This window comes from Sipha flava, unplaced genomic scaffold (genome assembly GCF_003268045.1).
Source record: "Sipha flava isolate LNK unplaced genomic scaffold, YSA_version1 181_pilon_pilon, whole genome shotgun sequence".
Classification (NCBI taxonomy): domain Eukaryota; kingdom Metazoa; phylum Arthropoda; class Insecta; order Hemiptera; family Aphididae; genus Sipha; species Sipha flava.
The window spans coordinates 531,461-553,374 of NW_020272220.1; the positions used below are offsets into that span (position 1 = coordinate 531,461).

General features: G+C 27.9%; 1 protein-coding gene across 4 annotated transcripts in view; it reads right to left on the bottom strand.

Annotated features, from left to right (window-relative positions):
• Positions 1–4,857: 4,857 nt before the first annotated feature.
• The window catches only part of LOC112680850 (tight junction protein ZO-2), a 32,996-nt gene continuing 15,939 nt past the window's right edge, over positions 4,858–21,914 (bottom strand). For all 4 annotated transcript variants that reach the window (XM_025551067.1, XM_025551066.1, XM_025551069.1 and 1 more), the window contains 16 exons: positions 10,989–11,161; positions 10,710–10,894; positions 10,247–10,501; positions 9,976–10,176; positions 9,786–9,896; positions 9,616–9,679; positions 9,242–9,544; positions 8,311–8,605; positions 8,077–8,248; positions 7,797–8,013; positions 7,564–7,738; positions 6,663–6,920; positions 6,297–6,551; positions 6,001–6,236; positions 5,483–5,729; positions 4,858–5,412 (listed from right to left, as the gene is read on the bottom strand). In XM_025551067.1, coding sequence (XP_025406852.1) covers positions 5,017–5,412; positions 5,483–5,729; positions 6,001–6,236; positions 6,297–6,551; positions 6,663–6,920; positions 7,564–7,738; positions 7,797–8,013; positions 8,077–8,248; positions 8,311–8,605; positions 9,242–9,544; positions 9,616–9,679; positions 9,786–9,896; positions 9,976–10,176; positions 10,247–10,501; positions 10,710–10,894; positions 10,989–11,161 — 3,543 coding nt within the window. In that variant the 3' untranslated portion in view covers positions 4,858–5,016. The remainder of the gene's footprint in view (positions 5,413–5,482; positions 5,730–6,000; positions 6,237–6,296; positions 6,552–6,662; positions 6,921–7,563; positions 7,739–7,796; positions 8,014–8,076; positions 8,249–8,310; positions 8,606–9,241; positions 9,545–9,615; positions 9,680–9,785; positions 9,897–9,975; positions 10,177–10,246; positions 10,502–10,709; positions 10,895–10,988; positions 11,162–21,914) is intronic.

Below are 21,914 nucleotides of genomic sequence, written 5' to 3' on the forward strand. Positions count from 1 at the left end.
GGTACCAATAACTATATTTACTACATAACGGCCTTCAACGTCTGTTGTTTCATCTACACTAACCCAAATTTTTTTATCGCCTACATAGTGTCTAATATTTCGTATTGTATTTAAATAGCATTTTTCAACATAATTTTTACGCAATGTAGACTCGTCTGGGATTTTAAATTTTATATTTTTTTTCTAAAAAATTTCTAAAATTCGTATTATTTAATTTAGCAAGTGGAATATTAGCTACTAATGTTTCATAAAGCTCTAAATTAAATGACGATTGATAACTATTATTTGTTAAATTAGATAATAGTACTTGATTATTTTGTTTCACTTCATTCATTCACCACAAGCATGCTTATCTCGACTGATGTGTTGAATTGTAAATTTCTTTTCGGAAGCCACTGTAACATTACAAACTTTACAGAAAAGCATCATACCGTCCATAGAAAAAATATCGGCACCAAACTCACTCACAAAATTACGTAAACGGCTTCCTAATGTTGACTTAATTTTTGGCATTTTTTAAGATTTTTAAAGTTTTAATATGAGTCGTAATATTATTTGTTTAGTATTGTGTATAGATCGGTGTAGAACCATATAGGTACATGTCATATTCACTACTAAAGCTACTATTGTATACCTATATAGTTTTGAATTCGATCGATATGTAATCTTATCTTACTTACTCTTATATTACTTTTTCAGTATCAATGGACTGAAGTAGGAAATTGCCTATAGCTATTAATTGGAATTCCCTTTACGCATTAAAAAAGCTTAAAATAAATAAAAATTAGTTAAAATACACAAAATGAACGTAATATTTGTAATATTATGTAAAAATGACCTTAAAAATGCAATAAAATGCATTTAACACAAAAAATGCAAAAAATGCAAAAGAATGCAAAATAAAAATTACATATTCTAAATTGTTATATCACGAAACAAATTTAGTTTTTGGTTAGAATTGTATAGCACTTAAAGAAAAAAAATACAAAAGTCACCAAAATCCTAGCTCTACCGATAACCAATGTATTTTTTATACTTTATCAACCGTGTCATGATTTTGCGACCATATCGTGTTTTCAAACACAATACCGGTCGTTAAATGTAATTTATGGTCGAAATAGATTAGATAATTTCGTTCTATCAACCAAACAAATGATCGTCAATAATTTATTCGCGGTAATGATATTTTATTTTTTATTTGTCCTTAACCACGTTTGGAGTACAGACAGCAAAGCTAGCTAAACGAGACTCGTGTTCTTACGAAAATCCTGGTTTAAATGGCCCACAGTTAATCAGAGATATCCGTTGCGGAATAAATGAGACATTATTATAGACCGAAATCACTCAACATATTTACATATTTTGGTTTTTTAAATACACATTAATCCGAGTCCTGCTCACTCAATATATCGTCAAACACGTCGAAATAGAACAGCCGTAGGTACCTACTACAATATAGCGGACGTGAGGAAACCGCGCACGCAGTTTGGTCGCGACGTATTTTTTTATTTTTGTTGTTGTTTCTGAATACGGCGATTCGTATGCATCCCTTATTTCTTACCCTTTGATATCTTGTTTGTATCGTTTTTTGCTTGCGCGCTTCACTATGTATTTTTGTGTGATTATATTATTGGAGGGTCGTTTACAGTAGCAGTGGGTGAATAACATTTATGGGAAGACTTAACTTTAGTGTATAACTATCGAGTGGATTTGCGAATTTGACTCCATAAGATAATTTATTTAAAATACTAAGAAAAAGTATAGTTTCTCCTACAGTATTATGATAGAATTAGGTATGTATAGAACTACAACCTTTATCGTAACCATTGAGCCAAGTAAATTTGTTATACCAACTACTTTGAAATGAACGAGTCAATTTTACGTCTTTATATTCGATTGATTAATGTGAACGGGTTTTTTTTGTTTTTGAACTTTAATTTTTCGTTATACGTCAATGAATGAAAGCCGTTGTTCAATAATTCATCTCTAACGTACAATGTATTGATGCCATAATTGAAATATAATATTTAATTAAATACGCGGTTAATTTACGACCCGTCACACAGTGGTATGAAATCAATTCTAGCACGTCAAAATTGTTATTTTAGTGAATTAATTTTTATTTGTGAAAAAAAAGTACGACAACTTTAATTCTTTTTTTTTTATTTCCATTCGTTATAACGATTTGTGTAGTTGAGTTTAAAATTTTACCTAATATATTATTTTATTCAGTGGTGTATTGGTAAATATATTTAATGGTATGCGCATTAAAAAAATATAGATATAACCTCAAAAAATTTCTTTTCCTCTACGTTCCAATAAATTAAATTAATCATTAGCATGATTATAACTTCAAATAATACTATAAAATACAACACCACAAGGTATACATTTGCCACGCGTTTAAATTGCATGATTGCAGATTTAAGAACTACGGACTGAATGTTCATAATCCATATTATATTTAATAATATATTATTATATTATATTTATATTATATTTAATAATATATTATTATATTATTCAAAATTTTATTTACTAAATTGAACTTAAAATACATTAAACACTGTAATCCTCAACAGATAAATATTTCATTTAAACTTCATGGTTTAAAACAATTTTTTCCAATGAACTAGTATTAAATTTTGGTTTTATTTTAGAAGCGTGAAATAATATTTTACATTAGGTGTACGCCGAAAATCGAAAAATCTACGGATGGTTATACGGCGTATACCCGCGTATACGTACCAATACACCCCTCATATATAATTTATATTATTATCGTTGATTATTATGTTATTATGTTGATGAAACAATGAATTATGACAAAACAAAATAACTTACTGTAATAGTAAAAACTTTCAGATCAACAGCTTTTACCCATTCGGTGAATATCAATACGATAAACTAAGCATGTCTTACAATTCTTAATTGCTATTCGACATTGGTTGCGCGTCATGTGCCATGAAATTTTGATTGCAATTAAAATCGCATCAGTAGGTACGATGAGATGAACATTTTGGTACCATAACGATGTGTGTTTATTATATGCAAAGAATATAAAATATTAGCGTAGGTAGTTATATTTATTTGTTCGTTTGGTCGTGACACACAATATGTGACGCCGTGTATGCGGTACGGACACATACAATACAATACACGAGTTAGGTTAAATTTAAATGCAGTGAAACCTCTAAATAGTGGATATTTGCATTGCAAAATGTCCATCGCAACGAGCCGAAATCAGAAAAAAATTACAAAGCGCAACAAAAAAACCTGCAATATTATTGCAGTGTACTGTTATGTGTGATATTAATTGTTTATTTTAATATTACAATTTATATTCATTTTTATTCAAATGTATTATTCATTGTCTATGTCTATGGATACGTACTAAAAAAAAAGGGTGTTTATGTTTTTGTACAGTTAAAATGTTTCCATTTATGTAATAGAAAAACCATTACGACAGTAAAATGTAAACGATAAATATTTTATTTTTAACACTTAAAATTTTCGATATGTAATACATACATATGCATATGTTATGTTCAACTATGAGAGGTTATTACCCTAATTATTGTACATACATTTTCGCCAACGAATTTAAAATTGTCCACTATTGAGAGGTGTCCATTTATAGAGGCTTCACTGTACACACTTACACATACACACACATCCATCAGAATAAGACTTTTAACATGTACAAATGTGTGTTTTAAATGCAATAAACTTAAGTATTGAAAACCAGTAGTGGTGTTCTATCATTTGCACTCAATGCCAGCCTGTTATCTGTCAAAATCCATAATTCAACATCCATCTGTTAGTATGTATTATTAATTAACTGGTTATATAATTTATTATCAGTATTCGTTAATGTTGCTGTCGTTTTCTCAAAGTACTGATTTGTAATTGAAAATAAAATGAAAAAAAAAAAGTTTTATCAATTTGTTCTTTATTTTCAACTCAATATATACAACTATATATATCAACTTATTTATGTATATATATATATAAATTGTTTTTACTAAATCGATCAAGATACGGACATAGTTTCAACAAAAAATAAAAATGATATATATAATTAATTCAATAACATAAGTAAGTATATTATATTTATGGATAGTAGAATCAGTTTAACATAGTAATAATAATAATATTAATAATAATAATAATAATAATAATAATAATAAAAAAAAATCCTTTAACAGATAAAGACTAAAGTTAAATAGAAACTATTAATAGTACTTACACATAAAAATAATATTATGATAACAGTATTTAAAGCAAATTTGTAATGAAAAACTTAATTAAATACAAAATTAAAATTCGTAATGGTATAGAATTACAAAAATATTAGTTATATTTTTCTGGTCTTCAAAGAAGTCAATTTTGTAGCAAAAATCAGTTGATTTTACTTTTAATACACAATATAGGTAAGGAATAAAATTAAGGCACATTTATTTGAACATTTCAATTAAATATTAAACATCAAATTAATTTATACTTAAAAAATGTGATCAATTAGATAAATATTAATAATTTGGCCACTAGAATAAGCAGACATTTAAAAAAATTTGTTCAACTGAATGGCACCCACTCATAATTTTAGTGCAAATTAAAAAAATTTCAGACTTTTGTTGTTTGTTAAAATCACACTTCGTACGTAAAATATACAAATTAAATTACGTTTTATCATTACATTATCCTTGATGAAAACTACAATTTATAATTTTATTTTTAAAATAATAATAACAAACAACTGAGTTTATTTATACGTAAAATATATATTATTAATATTAAAAAAAAAAATAAAAAAAAAAAATTAAGACTTAACAACCAATAAAAATAAAAATAAATTACTGTCAATCAGTCCATCAATTGAAAAAACAAATTTATGAACATACTTTAAATTTCTTTATATAATATACAATTCAATGAGATAAAATTATGGTAAGCTTTAGAACTTAACTGCATCCGATCAAATTATCTTTAAAATCTGACCGGATACTGTCGTTGTCACCGTAGTGCATCCACATTGAAGTGACCACCACCATTGGACATTCTATGATCACCTCCGTTAGACATCCTATGATCAGTGCCATTAGACATTCTGTGATCTCCATTTGACATTCTGAGGTCACCTCCATTTGACATTCTATGGTCGCCAGCTACTGATGGTTTTTTATAAAGTTCAAATGCGCTTCCTCGTTGGTCTCGATGTTGTGTAAGATCCAGTGTGTTTGGATCTCTATGATGTTTGTAATACATATGACTACGATCCATCTGCTGGGATGGCTGTTGTCCATTACCACCACGACGATCATACCCTCTGTCTAAGCTACTACCATGGCCTGAATCGGCTGTGTTCACATCTGTTGATTCCGATGAGTACTTACTGGGTGATGATGGCATCTATATAAATAAGATTTAAAATTGGATAAGTAAAAATACATTTTAAAAAACTTATGTCAAAAGCACTCACTCCATTGGACATGTGTGATGAATATGTACTGTCAGCCATGCTGAATGATTTTGAGTGCTGAAAACCATTTGGTGGTGGTGGTTGATAATACTGCTGTTGTTGCTGCTGCTGCACTGGGGGGCGGTAGTTTTTAGGTTTTGGTGGTGGGACAGGTTTATAGGGTTGTTGCTGTGGAGGTGATTTTGGCAATGGAAGTGGTTTACTAGTAGCATACTCAATCATACCTCCAGAGGTACCACCAGGAGGTCTATAAACAAACAAGGTACTAAGTAAACAATTCTACATATACACTAATATAGTATTTAATAAGCAATAACTATTAAAAAAGCGAGGACTAATCTATACAATCCAATTCATACAATATATCTTTTGTATGAATAGGATATATCATTTATTGGGTCGATTATATTCAAGTTCCTATAAAACTGTAATGTTTTTAACTTTGAAATTGTCCTAAAACCCATAAATGAGATAATTTAACATATTTTTTTAGTATTTAAAAGATAAGATTTACTAACCTGTATTTAGGATAATCTGATATTTTTGTGTCAACTGGTTGTTGAGTTGACCTAGTAAATCTATAAGGATCATGATGTCTTCCTAGAGTGTTATTACTGCCCGGTTTAAGATCATCTTGTGAGTTTGAACACAAAGTTGTTGATAAATTTGCACTACCGTTGCTGCCATTATTCATACGTACACCGTAACTGTCATATGATGACACACTGTCATAACTATTGTGCATATCATAGAGCTAGAAGAAAAATTTGTAGTTTCAATAAGTTTCAATTAATATTATTTAGTATTATCATACTTGTTTGCTTGTGCTAGTGTGGGTTCTTTGATGATGAGGAGTTGCATTTATATAATTTGGTATATCATCAACACCATTTGGACTAAATAATCTATCCGTGGCTGATCTTTGGCTATTACCTCGATTTCCATGTAATGGTTTTGTGTTTCTATCAACACGAGGAGGTAAATCTGGAGGTCCATTACCATTTACTATTAATGTTGTATGAGTAGGAGGTCCTGTCATACGCATTGTTTGAGGAGGCTCATAACTTGCCTATTAAAATTAATTAATTGAGTTAAATAAATTGCTACAATACAAATAATACATTTCAACAACAATTAATTAATTTGTTTTAGTATAAATAGTACATTAAATTAAACATACTTGTTTGAACACTGATGGTGAATATGGTGGAGGTGGGTTGTAATTAGGAATGGCAGAATCGTCTTGAGTTGTAATACTTGGATCGCTTGAACTTTTCACTAATCTTGAGCCAATAGCAGATGGACTAGCCGTAGCAGTAGATATAGGAGATGCTAATGTTGTATTACTAGTTTCCATATCGCTTTCAGGAGATGATGCATATGACAAGCGTAAGGAGGTCATCGGGAATAACAGGTCATCAGACAGATTTTCTTCAGGCTGAATACATAATGCATGCCACAAACACAAAACAACACGTTAGTAATTCACAAAACAATAATCAGTTAGTCAACAACACAAATTAGATAGTAAAAGTTAATAATGAATAAAATATTAACACATATTTAAATAGTTAAATGATCAATTAAATCTAATAAAATTCAATTTAAATATAAGTAAATAATATTTTATTATTTATTAATAAACTTGTAAACATAAAAATTACAAAAACAAAAAAAAAAAAAAAATCGCAAAATTTAGTTTTTAATTTATATTAATTATTAAAAATTAAAATGATTAATGAATAAAATCTACTTCGCATATATTATTTTTGTTGTTTAAAATGACAAAAGAATATAACCTAAATTTGAATGAAAATTGTTAATCATGCGGTATATATTATTATTTATAATAAAAGTGCACACAAGTGTAAAACTATAGTCATTAAATATAACCAAAAAAGTCATTTGGTTTTTTGGTATGTTCAATGTTACTAGAAATAACATAAGGATCACAAAATGGAAATGACATAGGAAGTAAATAAAGATCTGATAGGAAGTCTACAGTCTATAAATAATATTTTCAATTTCAAAATATTAAGATTTATTATTAAATGAAATATTGTATTTAAAGTATAACATACTTTTGTCTCGCTGACCCAAGTCGGTGAACTCTGATGTTTGTCAATCAGTTCTCTTAGTTTTCGATACCAAGCATCTCCTCCGTTAAGTGTTAGTGAAGATGTAAATACATGTGACCATACTTTTTCCAACTTTTGACATTGTTCTAGTAGTTTCTTACTGCTTTTATGGGCAGTTCTATAAAATAACATCAATAAGTAAAAAATTTAAAAAAAAATGATTGATTACACATTACTTAGGTAACCCGGCACGAAGTTCTTTGATCACTTGTTTATTATCTGCACGCAGCATAATAACAATAGGATAGAACTGAGCATAGTTTAAACGATCAACAGCATTTGGAGTGACATCTAAAAGAGCATGTTTTCCTCGGTCCATAATATCACGAATAGCACTGAGTCGTATTATACCACTGATTTTTTTGCTTCCATCAGTAGTGTTGTTTTCAAGTTCTAATAAATTAAACATTGAAAATCAAATCAAAAACAAATAAAAATATAAAATTTAACACTCACGTGGAGATAAAAATTTATCAGGGAAATCCTTGGTAAGTTTTTCTCTAGCAATATCAGATATTGGTCCAAACAAAACAACTGGTCGTACAAACCCTGTATGACTTAATACTACTTTTTCATAAGCTGGGAACTTGCTTATACTATCTCCAAACACTACATCATCCCAATTTTCCTATGAAACCAATAAAAATAAAAGTAAATTTTTTAATATATTATTTATATAGTTTTTTTTACCTTGCTTAATGATTTTGATCGTCGATGATTGTTTTTTCGACGTCTAAAGAAACCTCCTTTATTTTCAGAAGCATTCATTTCTTTCTTTGTAGCATTAAACTGTGCTGTTGCTAATTCCTCAGCTCTTGCTTTATTTGGAATTATACCCTTTTGAACTTCTTGATTATTTCTACCTATGCGGAACACTTGCCAGGAACCTACAACACCATTATGTAAAGTATCCATTACATGGAATACATCTCCCTTGCAGAAGCTCATTTCGCCTTTGTTTGGTTGTTCATAATCAAAATGAGTCCTAAAAAAAAAAAATGTCCACTTGTGAATGCACTGAAGTATTATGCTTATTAAAAAATATATAAGCAAATTTTGGTAAAATTGAATTTATTGGTATTAAGAATTTTATTTTCGTGATCATCATATAGCTACTTTATTAAATTAACTAAAAATTAATAATATATTAATTCTAATTTTAAATTAGATAGAACTTATGGTTCAAAATCATTTAAATAAAAATTGGATTTAAACGGCCCAAAATAGTTTGTCATAATATAATTAGAACTATAAATATTTTAACTCTAATACTGTACTTATGCAAGAAACTGAATAATTTTGACTGAAAAATTTGTAAAAAGCTTTTTTGTTGTAAAAATATAATGATTTGGGTAAACCAGATGGCTATATAATATCCACAATTCAATGAAAATAAATAAATTTAACTATTAAGTTAAAATAGATAGTATCAGATGTATTATACTACATCTTTTAATATATTTTAGTCTTTAATTTATTTTTGTTTCAAAGAATTTACAAATTAAAACATTTTGTTTGATTTTTTAAAGAGTAAGTTAATTAGTGACGGTTTTTGTTTCAAATAACTATTTTTATTTGTATTAAGTCTTTAAACACAGTTAATTAGTTGAGTATTATTTACTTAATGTGGAATGAATCGCCTCGTTGATTATTCATAATTTGTTCATATTGATCACGACGGTGTTGAACAATTAAGTGTATTTGATCTTGAAGGCTCAACAAAAACAGCACAGCTTCTTCACGTGTCACCCCTTTCATATCCATATCGTTGACTTTCAATATTTTATCACCAGGCTGTAAGCCTTGAGTGAATGCAGGACTACCTGGTTGAACAGCCGTGACAAATATGCCAACTTCATTACCACCTGTTAATCGAATACCAACTGATCCTTCTTTTTGAAATGTAATAAAACGTGGATCAGGCCTGATAATAAAAATGCAAGTTAATGAAAATGCTTAAAATACAATTTATACTTGTTAATATTAATTGCTTACTTTAAATGCTTGGATCTTTGAGGTAAAGTATCTTCATAAAATTGTCTAGTTGTACTGTAATAGTCTGAAAAAATAAATATATACACTCAACTCATGTAGGTAATAATGATACTATTATTTAATTATTTTTCAATAAAAGTTACTAGACAGTTTACGTTTTTTAAAACTACCTTCAGGTCTTGGAGGTGGTGGTCGAGGAGGTTCTGAATGATCATCAACCCCACTTCTACTGCGACCATGGTTATATGTAGGTCCAAGATCACCATTATTTAAATTATTAGCTAAATAAAAAAAATTATAAATTATAAATAATAAATATTAACAACACTAAAAAAATAAATAAAAATAATAATAATTTACTAGATGTAATGTTATCCATGGCAGAAGTAGGCCTGTCTAATTGGCTCAAAGAAACAGAATCTAATAAAGGGTTACGAGATCGTCCACGAGGAGCCAAATTACTTTTAGCTTCTTCTAACATACTTCTACTAGGTGGTTGTACATACAGGTTTTGTGATGGATATGTTGATCCATTGATACCCTCCATATAGTTGTTATTTTCTAAATAAAAACAAAAGAAATATATTGCTAAAAACAAATAAAGAATAGAAACATTTCCTAGATATTTTACCTTTATTATGTAGAGATGTTGGTTCAGATGAACCAGAATATTGTAAACTTCCATTGGCACTACCTTCTCTACGTACAGTTAAACTTAGTTTGTCTTTAGCGGATTCAATAAGTCTTCTCGCTTCTTTCAGAGTCATACCATCCGTAACGGAATGGTTGTTAATCTTCAATAAAACATCACCTTCCTGTACACTATTATCACCACCTTTTGTACCTTCTTTAATGAATATTCTACTGCCCAAAACTATTCCAAAATCTATAAAATTGAAATGTATATAATGATAATAACAATAATAATAATAATTTATTTAACTCAAATAGAATACAAATAGAATACAAATAAAAAAACAAATAAGATAAGTAAGTATATGAATTGAGCTAATTATCCCTCTTTTTAAATATACTTGTGATGAGAGAGGGGCATTACTCAATATAAATATTTATATCATAAAATATTCAATTACCATCTTTTTTCCTAGTTTTAGTTAGATGAACACGCATTGTATGCGGTGTATTGGAAGGCAACACTAAACGACGTCTTAATGATAACGTAACATTTTCACCACATTCTCTTAACACAGCAACAGCTGTACCGTATTCAACATTATCTAAAGACACACCATTTGCAGTCATTATTCTATCATTCACCCTGTAAAAAATTGGTTATAATTAAATTAACAATACTTTTTAAGTATTAATAATAATATAAGAGTAATGTAGTATAGTATTAATAAAATGCTCACATTAGTTTTCCTTCGGCAGGACCAGATTTTAAGACATCAGATACAGCTATTGAAGGATCACCATTGGCAAAATGTGGGTTGTCCCTGCCACCGCTTACTGCAATACCAAATCCATAACCAGGTACGCGATTTAGGGTAACTTGATGGAATTCCCACACAATACGATCTCCATTCTATAAAAAATAAAAATCATAATTCATGTAGAAAAGCTTATTGTTATTGTTTGATTACGTGCAATCGTTTTCTAATAATCCTAATTAAATACTAACATTATTATAATATTTTATAGTTAAACATAAACAAATACCAATGTATATCATAATAAAATAGTACCTATTATAATATTACCTATAGTGTAATAAATAAGGAAATTGCACACATTCCAACAATTTTATCGTTAACAAAATGTGGACATAAATAAAATCTTTATACATAAAATAGTATAATTTGGATAAATAAAAGAGGAAAGTCACATATTAATTATTATAAAGTATATAGATTTAAAGTATAGATTGCTGTATTACTCTATCTAAACAACCTATTTTAAAATATGCACGAACGATGAACACGCACTCTCAACTGATATGTGACTTGTTTTTATCAATTATTTCACTCAAAAATGTCAATCCTCTGTAGTAGAAAGACGTAATGTATAATTATAATGGTTTTATTATTATGACGAATAAAACTCTACTTATATTTACCAATATAATAGAAAACAAAACTAAAATAATTAGGAAAAGGTCTATAAAATACACAAATATTATTCAGTAATAACGTTTTACATAAAGTAGCTTACTATTTTTTATTGTGACAAATTATTTAATAATCGTAAATTTTTCTTCTGTTAAAAAAAATCCCAGCGTATTGGTATACAAACGAACGGAATATTAAATATAATTTTCGAAAACGAGAATTACATATAATCAGGGTCGGCCCAAGCAAAAATAGTGCATTAGGCAAAATCAAATTATGCTGCTTCTAAAAAAAAAAAATTGAACACTTATTTTAACTTAGCACCTCCCTCTATTTTTTATGTGACATATCTACATAAAAACAATTATAATTTTTTATTTGTGTATAAAATTATATATAAAGACTTAAAAATGATTTCTATTACTATTACTCAAAACCCATCACTATCACGACTATCGTATATCACGGAAGTGATTGGGTGGTTATTTATATTTTTTGAATAATTGAAAATGCCCAGCGTAGACGTAGTAATATAAAGTAATATAATAAATTTAGACAATATTATTTTATTATATACGTAAGTGGTTATCACGAATGAATTAATTTAAAAAATTTTCTTATAAAACACCAATAGAACTAAAAAAATGTTCGAGTCAACTTTGAAAATGCCGCCCCTACTAAAGTGCTGCTTTAGGCAGGTGCCTAGCTCGCTTACACCTTGAGCCGGCCCTGCATATAATTCAAATTATACAAATTTTGAACATTTACATGACGTGATGGTCGATAAACAATTTGTTGTGTATACATTTCTTAAATCGACTCACGATTATTAAACGACAATTAGATCAAATACGCAGTCATGACAGGGCTGCGGGCGACCCGTATATTAGAGTAATATTACTCAGTGGGCCGAACAACTGCAATGATAAGCGGCAGTACGGGTCAATGAAGCATTATCGTCGATTAATCTAGTACGTTAATTTTTTTAAGATTTTCATGGGTACCGGTAGATTAGCTGAGTTTTACTTCTCTTGTGCCTATTGATACGTACGATTTTTTTGGAATAATCACTTGAAATTAGATTCAACTATTATAAATAAGTAAAATACATAAAAAATTATCTAAAAAAAAAATATAACTACATTTTGAAGAATTGTTAATCTGATAAGTTATAAACTGATAACAAAGACTTAGTTTATTATTATCTTAGTCTAAGAGTAATAGATTTTTTTCAAATATTCTAAAATCACTATTTGTTAGTATTCAGTAGTTATACAACAGTACATTTCTGATAATCAATTATTTTAGAACACAAGAAGAGAAACAAGAAAAGAAGATTAATCTAAATCTGTGTATCAACTAACGTATGACCAATTATAAAATATTTTATTTTTGACGTCAATACAATTTTATAATTAGCGATTTAACAACATTGTTATCGTACTAGTTGTCTCTTGAAAATATTCATGACATTAATATATGTACATACAAATATATCAAATACATTTTGAATGATTTAAATTTCATTTTTTATACAATAAATAGAAGTATTAATCGTTTGATTTTTGCACGATACGCCTTTGAAATGTAACCCAGGGATATTATTTTAATTTAATTTTTATTTTTATTAATTATTGTAATAACTTCATCAGTAAGCTGTTGAATATTTTTTAAAGAATAGATACTTTTTTTTTATATTGTTTTAATTTCTATTAAATGAATTGTAATTAATTGTTATTTTCTGTAATATAATTTTTATATGGGTCACAGATAATTTATTGAATATAGACGCCATACACAAGCATTATGCTTTATGCTAATTTACTTATAAAGTAGTTTGTAGTTTAAAAGTATTATAACCATCACGAAAAAATTGTTAAAAAATAAGCAATTGGCTACAAACTAAAAAAAAAAAAAAAAAAAAAACAGAAGTTGTGATGGTTGTATAGCCAATGATAATCATAATTAATTTAATAATGATTTATGATAGCTTTGGTGTGTACGAACATAAAACGCACTTTTTCCATTCGCTGTCCATGTATATGTTCTTATACTTCACCCGTCGTATAACTATTGATGACGATAATAATTAGCTTCATACGCTAACTTTCAAAAAATAGTTTAAAACATGGGAATATAAGTTAGTGTAATAAAAATTCAGTTTGTGCCATGGTTAGATGAACAATAATTAATAAACAATAAAAACAATAAATAACAATACATTTTTATTGCATGAATATTTAGAATATGCAAACTATTTTTTTCTACATACACACTAAGTATATGTATCTATAAACAAATACATTTTTTTTAAAAGGAAAAACATTAATAATTCATAACGAAATAGTTTATTTTTACTATACTGTTGTTATACACCTGTAACATTATACATATTATACATATTTTGATTGCAATACTTCTAACAAATTTTAGTTACTTATAACAGTATTAATGTTAAAATAATATTTTTTATTTTACTCGTCTACACGTCTACAAATACTTATACTTATAATTATACATATTTATGCATAAAAATTGTAAACTAAATAAACCAAATGTTATTACATATTATGAACGTATTCCATGAAAATGATGCGCATTCGAATAGGTCGATGAACCGCGATACGAGTAACAAAACTTGATTTACAAAAAAAAAAAAAAAAAAATGAAATTGGTCCAAATTATTTCTATCTATATAGATTTAAATAAATAGTATTAACAACCGGTTATAGGACTGAATTATTACAATATTATTATCGATACCATTTGACCTTTTGCACGAAAACGTTAAACGAAAACAAAATAAATAGTATTGCTTTTTTGACATCTAATTAACTATGTGAATTAAATGTTTGTATTTTTTTTACGTTACGAAAAAATAGTACTTTGAATTTATTTCGCCGACCAAATCAAAATTATTGGAACTATTAAACTGATAAAAGAGAACAGAATAATTTTTAACGGACTTTTTTATGTTATAAAAAATGTATCAAAAACATGTAGTTACGAACAATGTAACAAGTTACGAAAAAATTTAAAAACACGTATAGTATCTATTTGTACATCAAGTTTGAGACTAATGAAATATTTAAAAAAAAAAAAAAAAAACTAAACAGTAAACAACAATAATGAAGATTTTGTTATTACGCTACAAACAAATTAATTAAAACTTCAAACGTCTTTACTTTCTCAGTGATCAGTAAACAGGTTATGTTATGAGTACATTTCGCAGCAATCTTGTTTGTAGTCGATTCCAAGTCCGGTCTTAAATATAGTAAAAATAGTATTTACCTCATTCATATTTTATTTTATGTAATCCAGTTAACAGTTTTCGAATAGTAGTTTTGCACAGTGTATTGTTGCTTGTTAAAATAGTACCAAAGATAAACTATAAGAGTTTTCTGTAAATATTTCTTCTTATTTGCCATTGATCACGGAAAATAATGGACGAATTTAGGAGTAAAGTTCTTATTATTATAAAATATACACAACGACAAGTCCGAGTGACACAACACAAGAGAAACTACCACAGAAAAGAAATCGAAAAACTGTGAAAACAAGTCCGAAAGCCGATACTTGAACTAGTTTAAGTGTTGTTATGATCAAGAGTTAACAATTAGAGTAAGTTGACATTAAAAAAAAATGTAACCCAACTGTCCACAATGTTATTAAAAACGTATTTATACACTGAAAGATGTCATAACGATTTACATATTAATTGTAATGAAATTAATTTCCTAGATTTAATAAACAAATTAAAAATAAATATATATTGACTTATTCATACTTATTATTGCTTAATTAATTACATTATCAATAGGAAATGTTTCTCGGTCGCTAAGATATGATATTTTACAATGAAAACTATTTGTTAGTAGTGGCAATGGACATAAATAGATTTCAATCATTCTCCCATGAAGGCACAGAGGGTATATTATATATTACATGTTCTATTGACCGTGACAAAATTTTTATTGATAAATTATCGAACGTATTATAAACAACAATAATAGTATACACCCTACAGTGTAGTTATGATCTGTAATATTATAAAAAAAAAAGCGTTCGATAATTTTGATAAGCACGTTATTCTAACCCAAGAAATGTAAAATGGAGTAAATTACACATAAGAAGAGATTTGACAAAATTATCAATTTGATTATCATCTGAGATCCTGACATAAATTTGGTTGAACTAGAAATACGAGATGAACAATAAAACATTTTTAAAAACTAAATAATTATTACCTACGTACAACTACTAACTACATTGTTTTATAAAATGGATCGATTATGTAGTAGTTAGATGGATATTTGTTTCGTGGATGACAGTATAAAGCATAGTATAAAATAAGTATGAATATAAAGCCCTCGTATTTATTAGAATTCTTCTCGTATCAAAATACAACTGTACATAATTGTTTTTTTTTTTACTCAAACCAATTTTATTAAAACGAGAACAGGAGTTAAAACACGAAAAAACCTGCAGGCACACGTCATTAGGTTAGTCATACAATATTATTATGCACCGCATAGTTAACATTTCAACGGGTATTGTTGTGATGAGACATTAATTCTACTGTGGGTTAGAATAGTAATATTTAGACCACATTGTTAAATAATTGACTACCAATATCTTCGCCGATTACTGTATCGTGAAGAGAAAAATATTATTCTTGTAATAATAACACAGAATACGTATTAAAAACAAATAATAATAATATACAGGTCACGGAAGTGTTATAATGTAGGTACTAATACAGAATTTTATGTGAAATTATTTATTTCTAGAAATTATTAAAACTCAATGAATAATGTATTTTTTAGGTTAAACGAGAAAAAAAAATTATGCTATTCTAGAGACTACATTTAAGGGTTGTATAGAAAATTTGTATATTTTAATATGGTATATTTTTTTTAAGGTAGCGAACATTAAATTATTAAATAATAGTTAATAGAAAGTTTAAAAAAGTAAAAAGTATGAAAGAGTAATAGTAAATATTGAACTATAATCAAGTATTATTTAAACATCAAAGAATAAGAGTAATAATTTTAGAAAACAAAAAATACCAATTCATTAAGAATTGATCAATATATTATTAGAAAAATATAAAAAGTCCTTGATATATTGTACTTATATAATAGTTATAATTATTATAGAATGTGTAGTAAATTTTAGTGATGATTAATAATTTATGTTTTGATTATAATAAGATAAAATATTAAAATATTAAATATGATAAAACACATATAATACGACTTTGTAGAATAAAAAAATATAACATAATATTACATGTATAATAATTGAGAATGAACTTGATTATTGTTCTTTGTAAACACGATATACATTATACATAATATACATATACACGCAAGTCTTTTGTTTTTAAATGTATAATACACATGACTGGTCATAGTAGTTTCATTTCTAAGAACGTTCTAATAATGTACTCAATATTATTATAATAATATAATGATATAGGTGCGGTCTTAAAATTATTTTATTTTAAAATAATATAGTACGCGCTACTTTAAGCGTATATTGTATACAAGTGTATTGTTATTGCGTTTTATTATAGAAATAAAATAATTTAAAGAAAAAAAACAATAATTTAATTTTAAAATACATTCATTATACTCGTATTAATCGCATGAATACAAAATTCGTATAGAAAAGTTTGTTGTCAAATAGTAGTTTTAACAGTAAGTACTGATTAAACAGTAGATTATATGCTAAATGTATATAATATATATGTACTACTGTATATTTAGCATATAATCGCAGTATAATAAGATCATCCTTGTCAATAACAAAAATAAAGTCATCCATAAAAAATATGCGTAATTTACACAAAAACTCTGAGGGTTTAATCACAGCAGTAAATATATAGATTACATACCTATAGTATGGATTTCAAGAGAAAGCCGGAGAGAGCTTCTAATATACCAATCAGTAAATTTATAGTAACACGTATACATTTCGCTAAACAACGATTTGAACTCAGATATCATCATCCTTCGGGGCACCACCGGTGCGAAGGAATACTTACTACAGCTGCAGCGGTGATGTCAGCGAGTGACAATCCTTAGAATAAGTATATAACCACCTTTCTTGTACACCTAGGCAACCATTCCGCATATTTTATATTTCTATACGATGTGTGTGTGTGTGTGTGTGTATGATACGTACGTTTTTAATGATTAAATGAAAGTAGTAAGTGTCCTTGGGAACAGGTTTCTGACCGGCAAAACAGGGAGTCCTACTGTATATTATATATTGTACTCGTATACATAAACACCGCGGAATGAGCGCTGAGCTCGCGCGCGCGCACTCGAGATGAGATAACCACATGGAATGCTGTTTTATTTTTTTGTGCACACGCGTACACACGCAACAATATATTTTCCTGCCTAATCGTAAAAATGTTCGTATTAATGCAATTTTTTTTCCAACACTAACAAAGACGATCGTTTTTCCACGAATGCTTTCTCGTACGATTATACGAACCAATCAACGGCCTAACGCAAGGCCCGTCAAAGCAGCAATATCAGCACAGCCTTTTTTTGATTTTTGCGGGCGTCGATGTTTTGCGTATTTCGCATAAATAACTATTTTCCCGAGATAAATTCATACCGCACGGATCTATATTGCATCGAGTAACGTAAAAAATAATCGAATATACTAAATAATAACGTATATTATAATAAAATTCCAATATGTCACGTGAAAGTCGTGAAAACGTATCGATGCATAATACAGGTAATACTAGACCATAGGGTGTAGACGTGTATAGTCAATATAAGGTAAAAATAGGGTCACCGAAAGCCCGAAGAAAAATGAAAGCGACATTGCTTGTGATTAGCCGGTAGCCATTTTAATAGCACGTACGCAATACGCGAGAAACACCCAATATTATTTTTTACGAAAGGGTACGAGGTTGAGGACGAATCATATCGAAGTAGCAAGCCTAAATTTTTTTTATAATTTCGAGATTAAAGGTAGTAAGTATAATACACGTTATAATATAATTGAAAAATATTTTATCGATATTCAAGATTAAAAATAAACAAATTACAAATTCTATGCGATAATATACATATTATGTATATACAATTTAATTCGTTACTGCAATTATTTAAATAACTGTAAACTTGTAGAAAAAAACGAATAAACAGTTCAAATAAAGATAAATTTAAATAAATGTATTTTATATTTATTGGATAATCTTTATGTACTAATTTTTAGAGTGTTTTAATTATGCTTAAAACTATCAAAACTCGATGACTCGATAAAAAACGTTCCATCTAAATCGATTACAGTATCCGTAAAAAATCGATTTAAAATTAAAATTGTGCAAAACTTGTGTTTAGAAAAGATATTTATTTTTACAGATTAAACATATGATCATTTTATTTTTTTTATTTTTTTTAAAACTCATTCAAATTCATTAAAATAATTGGCAACACCAATAAGTACATAATATTTAACTTTACTGTATTATAATGTATGAATGTGGCAAAGTGGTTGGGCTACGAAAGCTCTTGAATACTTGTTTTTTATCCATCCACTGCCTATTAACATATTCTTACAGATAAGTATAAAATTGCAAATTCTAATTATATGGAATAAATTAGTAGATAGTGAGAATATGTCACATTTTTACCGGATAAATTATTTCTACAGTCATTCGCCGTTAGTCCCATGAGTCATTAGTAATACGGGAACAATGTGAGAAAAAATGTGGTTACCTAAATGTGTAATAACCGTAGGTATTAGGTAGAATTTAGTCATTATAATACTGTATTCAAAAATAATTTTATATTAAGGTTATATAGATGTATAAATTAAAATATCATTAAGATCGTAGTGTATGTATTATCTATTAGGACAATTTTAAATATTTAGCAGTATTTAATTACCACTTTAAAGCCACACAATATAATATTACTGGCAGCTACAGAACTGTATAGTTAGATATAGTTATAATGCGTTACGCGTAAAACAGTATCCCATTAAAATTGTAAAAAACTACAGTTATTTTTGACAACTTGAAATTTTTATTCTAGTCATTCGCGATTATTACAAGGCACGAAAAAAATAAACTGATGTGTATCTTTTATTTCAGTCTGGTAAGCAAATACACTAGGAAGTCTCAAAAGAAAAAAAATTTACATTTTGTCATCTTATAACGACGGAACGGTATTAAGCAGCATGCCCGCAATAACGTTTAGCCTACTTAAAAAAGCGGAAAGAAATCATGATCGTGTAGAAGCTACACGATATTTGTCACGGCACGAATGCACAATATTAAAAAAAGAATTACCACATGTATCTCAAATAAGCACAACACGAAAACTAATTGGATTGTGGATTTCATAAATTATTCTGACTAAAAAATAAAGACAGCTACAGACAAGATAAGACAGAGCGAGACATGTTTTTATTTTTTTTTTGATCCACTTAAGCACTACAGTAAAAAAATTTAAAAATAAATGTAATAGCCAGTAGGAAATTACATTTCAAGATAAATGAAAAATTTCACATTTTGATTTTCCCTAAAGTTTAATTTTTATGAATAAATAAAAATGATTCGATAAAAAAAAAGTGTTCAACTATAGTTGGCGACACTGTATAATATAATTATGTAACGTTATTCATCAATATTATTAATTCCGGATATTTGAATAAAAACCGTTATAATTTACATTTTGTCTATATAACAAGTAGTATATTTAACAAAAATGTTCATATTTATTTCATTCGATTTTGAGCAAAAACGTATATAATAAATAGATCCGTACCTAAATATGTGCAGAAAACTTAAATACATAGCGCGTACGATAATTTTATGTAATGGAAATAATACGATATTTAAATATTTGTATTATATATATATATATTTCAAATATATTATTCAGTTTCGCTAGATCGTTCAAGGTCAATTTGCACGAGAATATTGCTGAAAATAAGTTGTAAAATAACCAATGAATGTGACGTGATATTCGTCGACCAACATTAAAGAATTGGATAGTAGTACACATGCCTCAACAGGTTGTGCACGTATAATATGTAAACTGGTCTATTAACCGATGTCGTCGGTCAGTCGCTTCTTTCTTAGAAACCACAATAACCAACACGAGCGATCGATCTTTGTACTCGCATGATTCAACAACGAAAAATCTTCAATTATGATCATGGGTGGATTATTGTTACTTAAAATTACCTAAATAGTACTCATCCATGATCCATATTATATCTATATACTATATAGATCTCAATACGATGAAAAAAAAAACCGTGATCCGAGGGAGAAGGGTGAATGTTATTGTTATTTTCGATTCTCTGAATACGACAAGGGCGCAGCAGTGTTGTATTGATTCGATAAAGATGATAGTTTCAGGTAAAATTTATAAAATATTATATTTTTAGAGGAAAAAACTGAATTCGAGAAGTAACCAAAAGAAGGACACGATTTAAAATTTGAAGCTAAAGCAAAAGTATGAGGAATATACTTATTACATATATTATGTATATTTAAGTAATTTATAAAACAAAAATAAAATAATCAGCATTATAATTTTAATTATTTGAAGCTAACGAAACAATGAATACAATGTTTTGACTGTCTAGATAGTAGTTTATACACGTAGTTAAAAATTACCCATGATCGAGTTTTACTAACTATGGATGTAATTCAACTATTGTTAGTACAAAGTCATTAACCGTAGGCATAATTAATTTCAGCTCAAGAAATATAATATTGTTTGCTTGCATGCGTATTGTTTAAATCTTGATAAAAAAAAAGAATAAATAAAAATATTAGAAGGCCATTATCAGTGTAGGTACATATTGTATACGACAAAACCGAATATGCCTATAGTTATATGATTTCCCGTAACACGCGCAGCACATCATGCATGTTGCATAGGTATACTGTAAGCGTGGACATGGTCGACATCAATAGTCGAGTAAAGCATACAAGTACGCGCATACGTTGACATAGTGCCAGAGAAATCGTGTATTCGTTAGCGCGGTAGATGCGGGTATATACTGAATGCATACGATTAAAATAGATTCCAAGAAATTTGTCCTTACTACGTGAAATATCGATAGTCATACTCTCTAGAAAACCTTCTAAACGATTGCTGTTTATTTTTTATCCAATCGCGCACTATTTACTTCACCCCTATTTAAATGACAACAACCACAACAGTCATTATATAATTCACT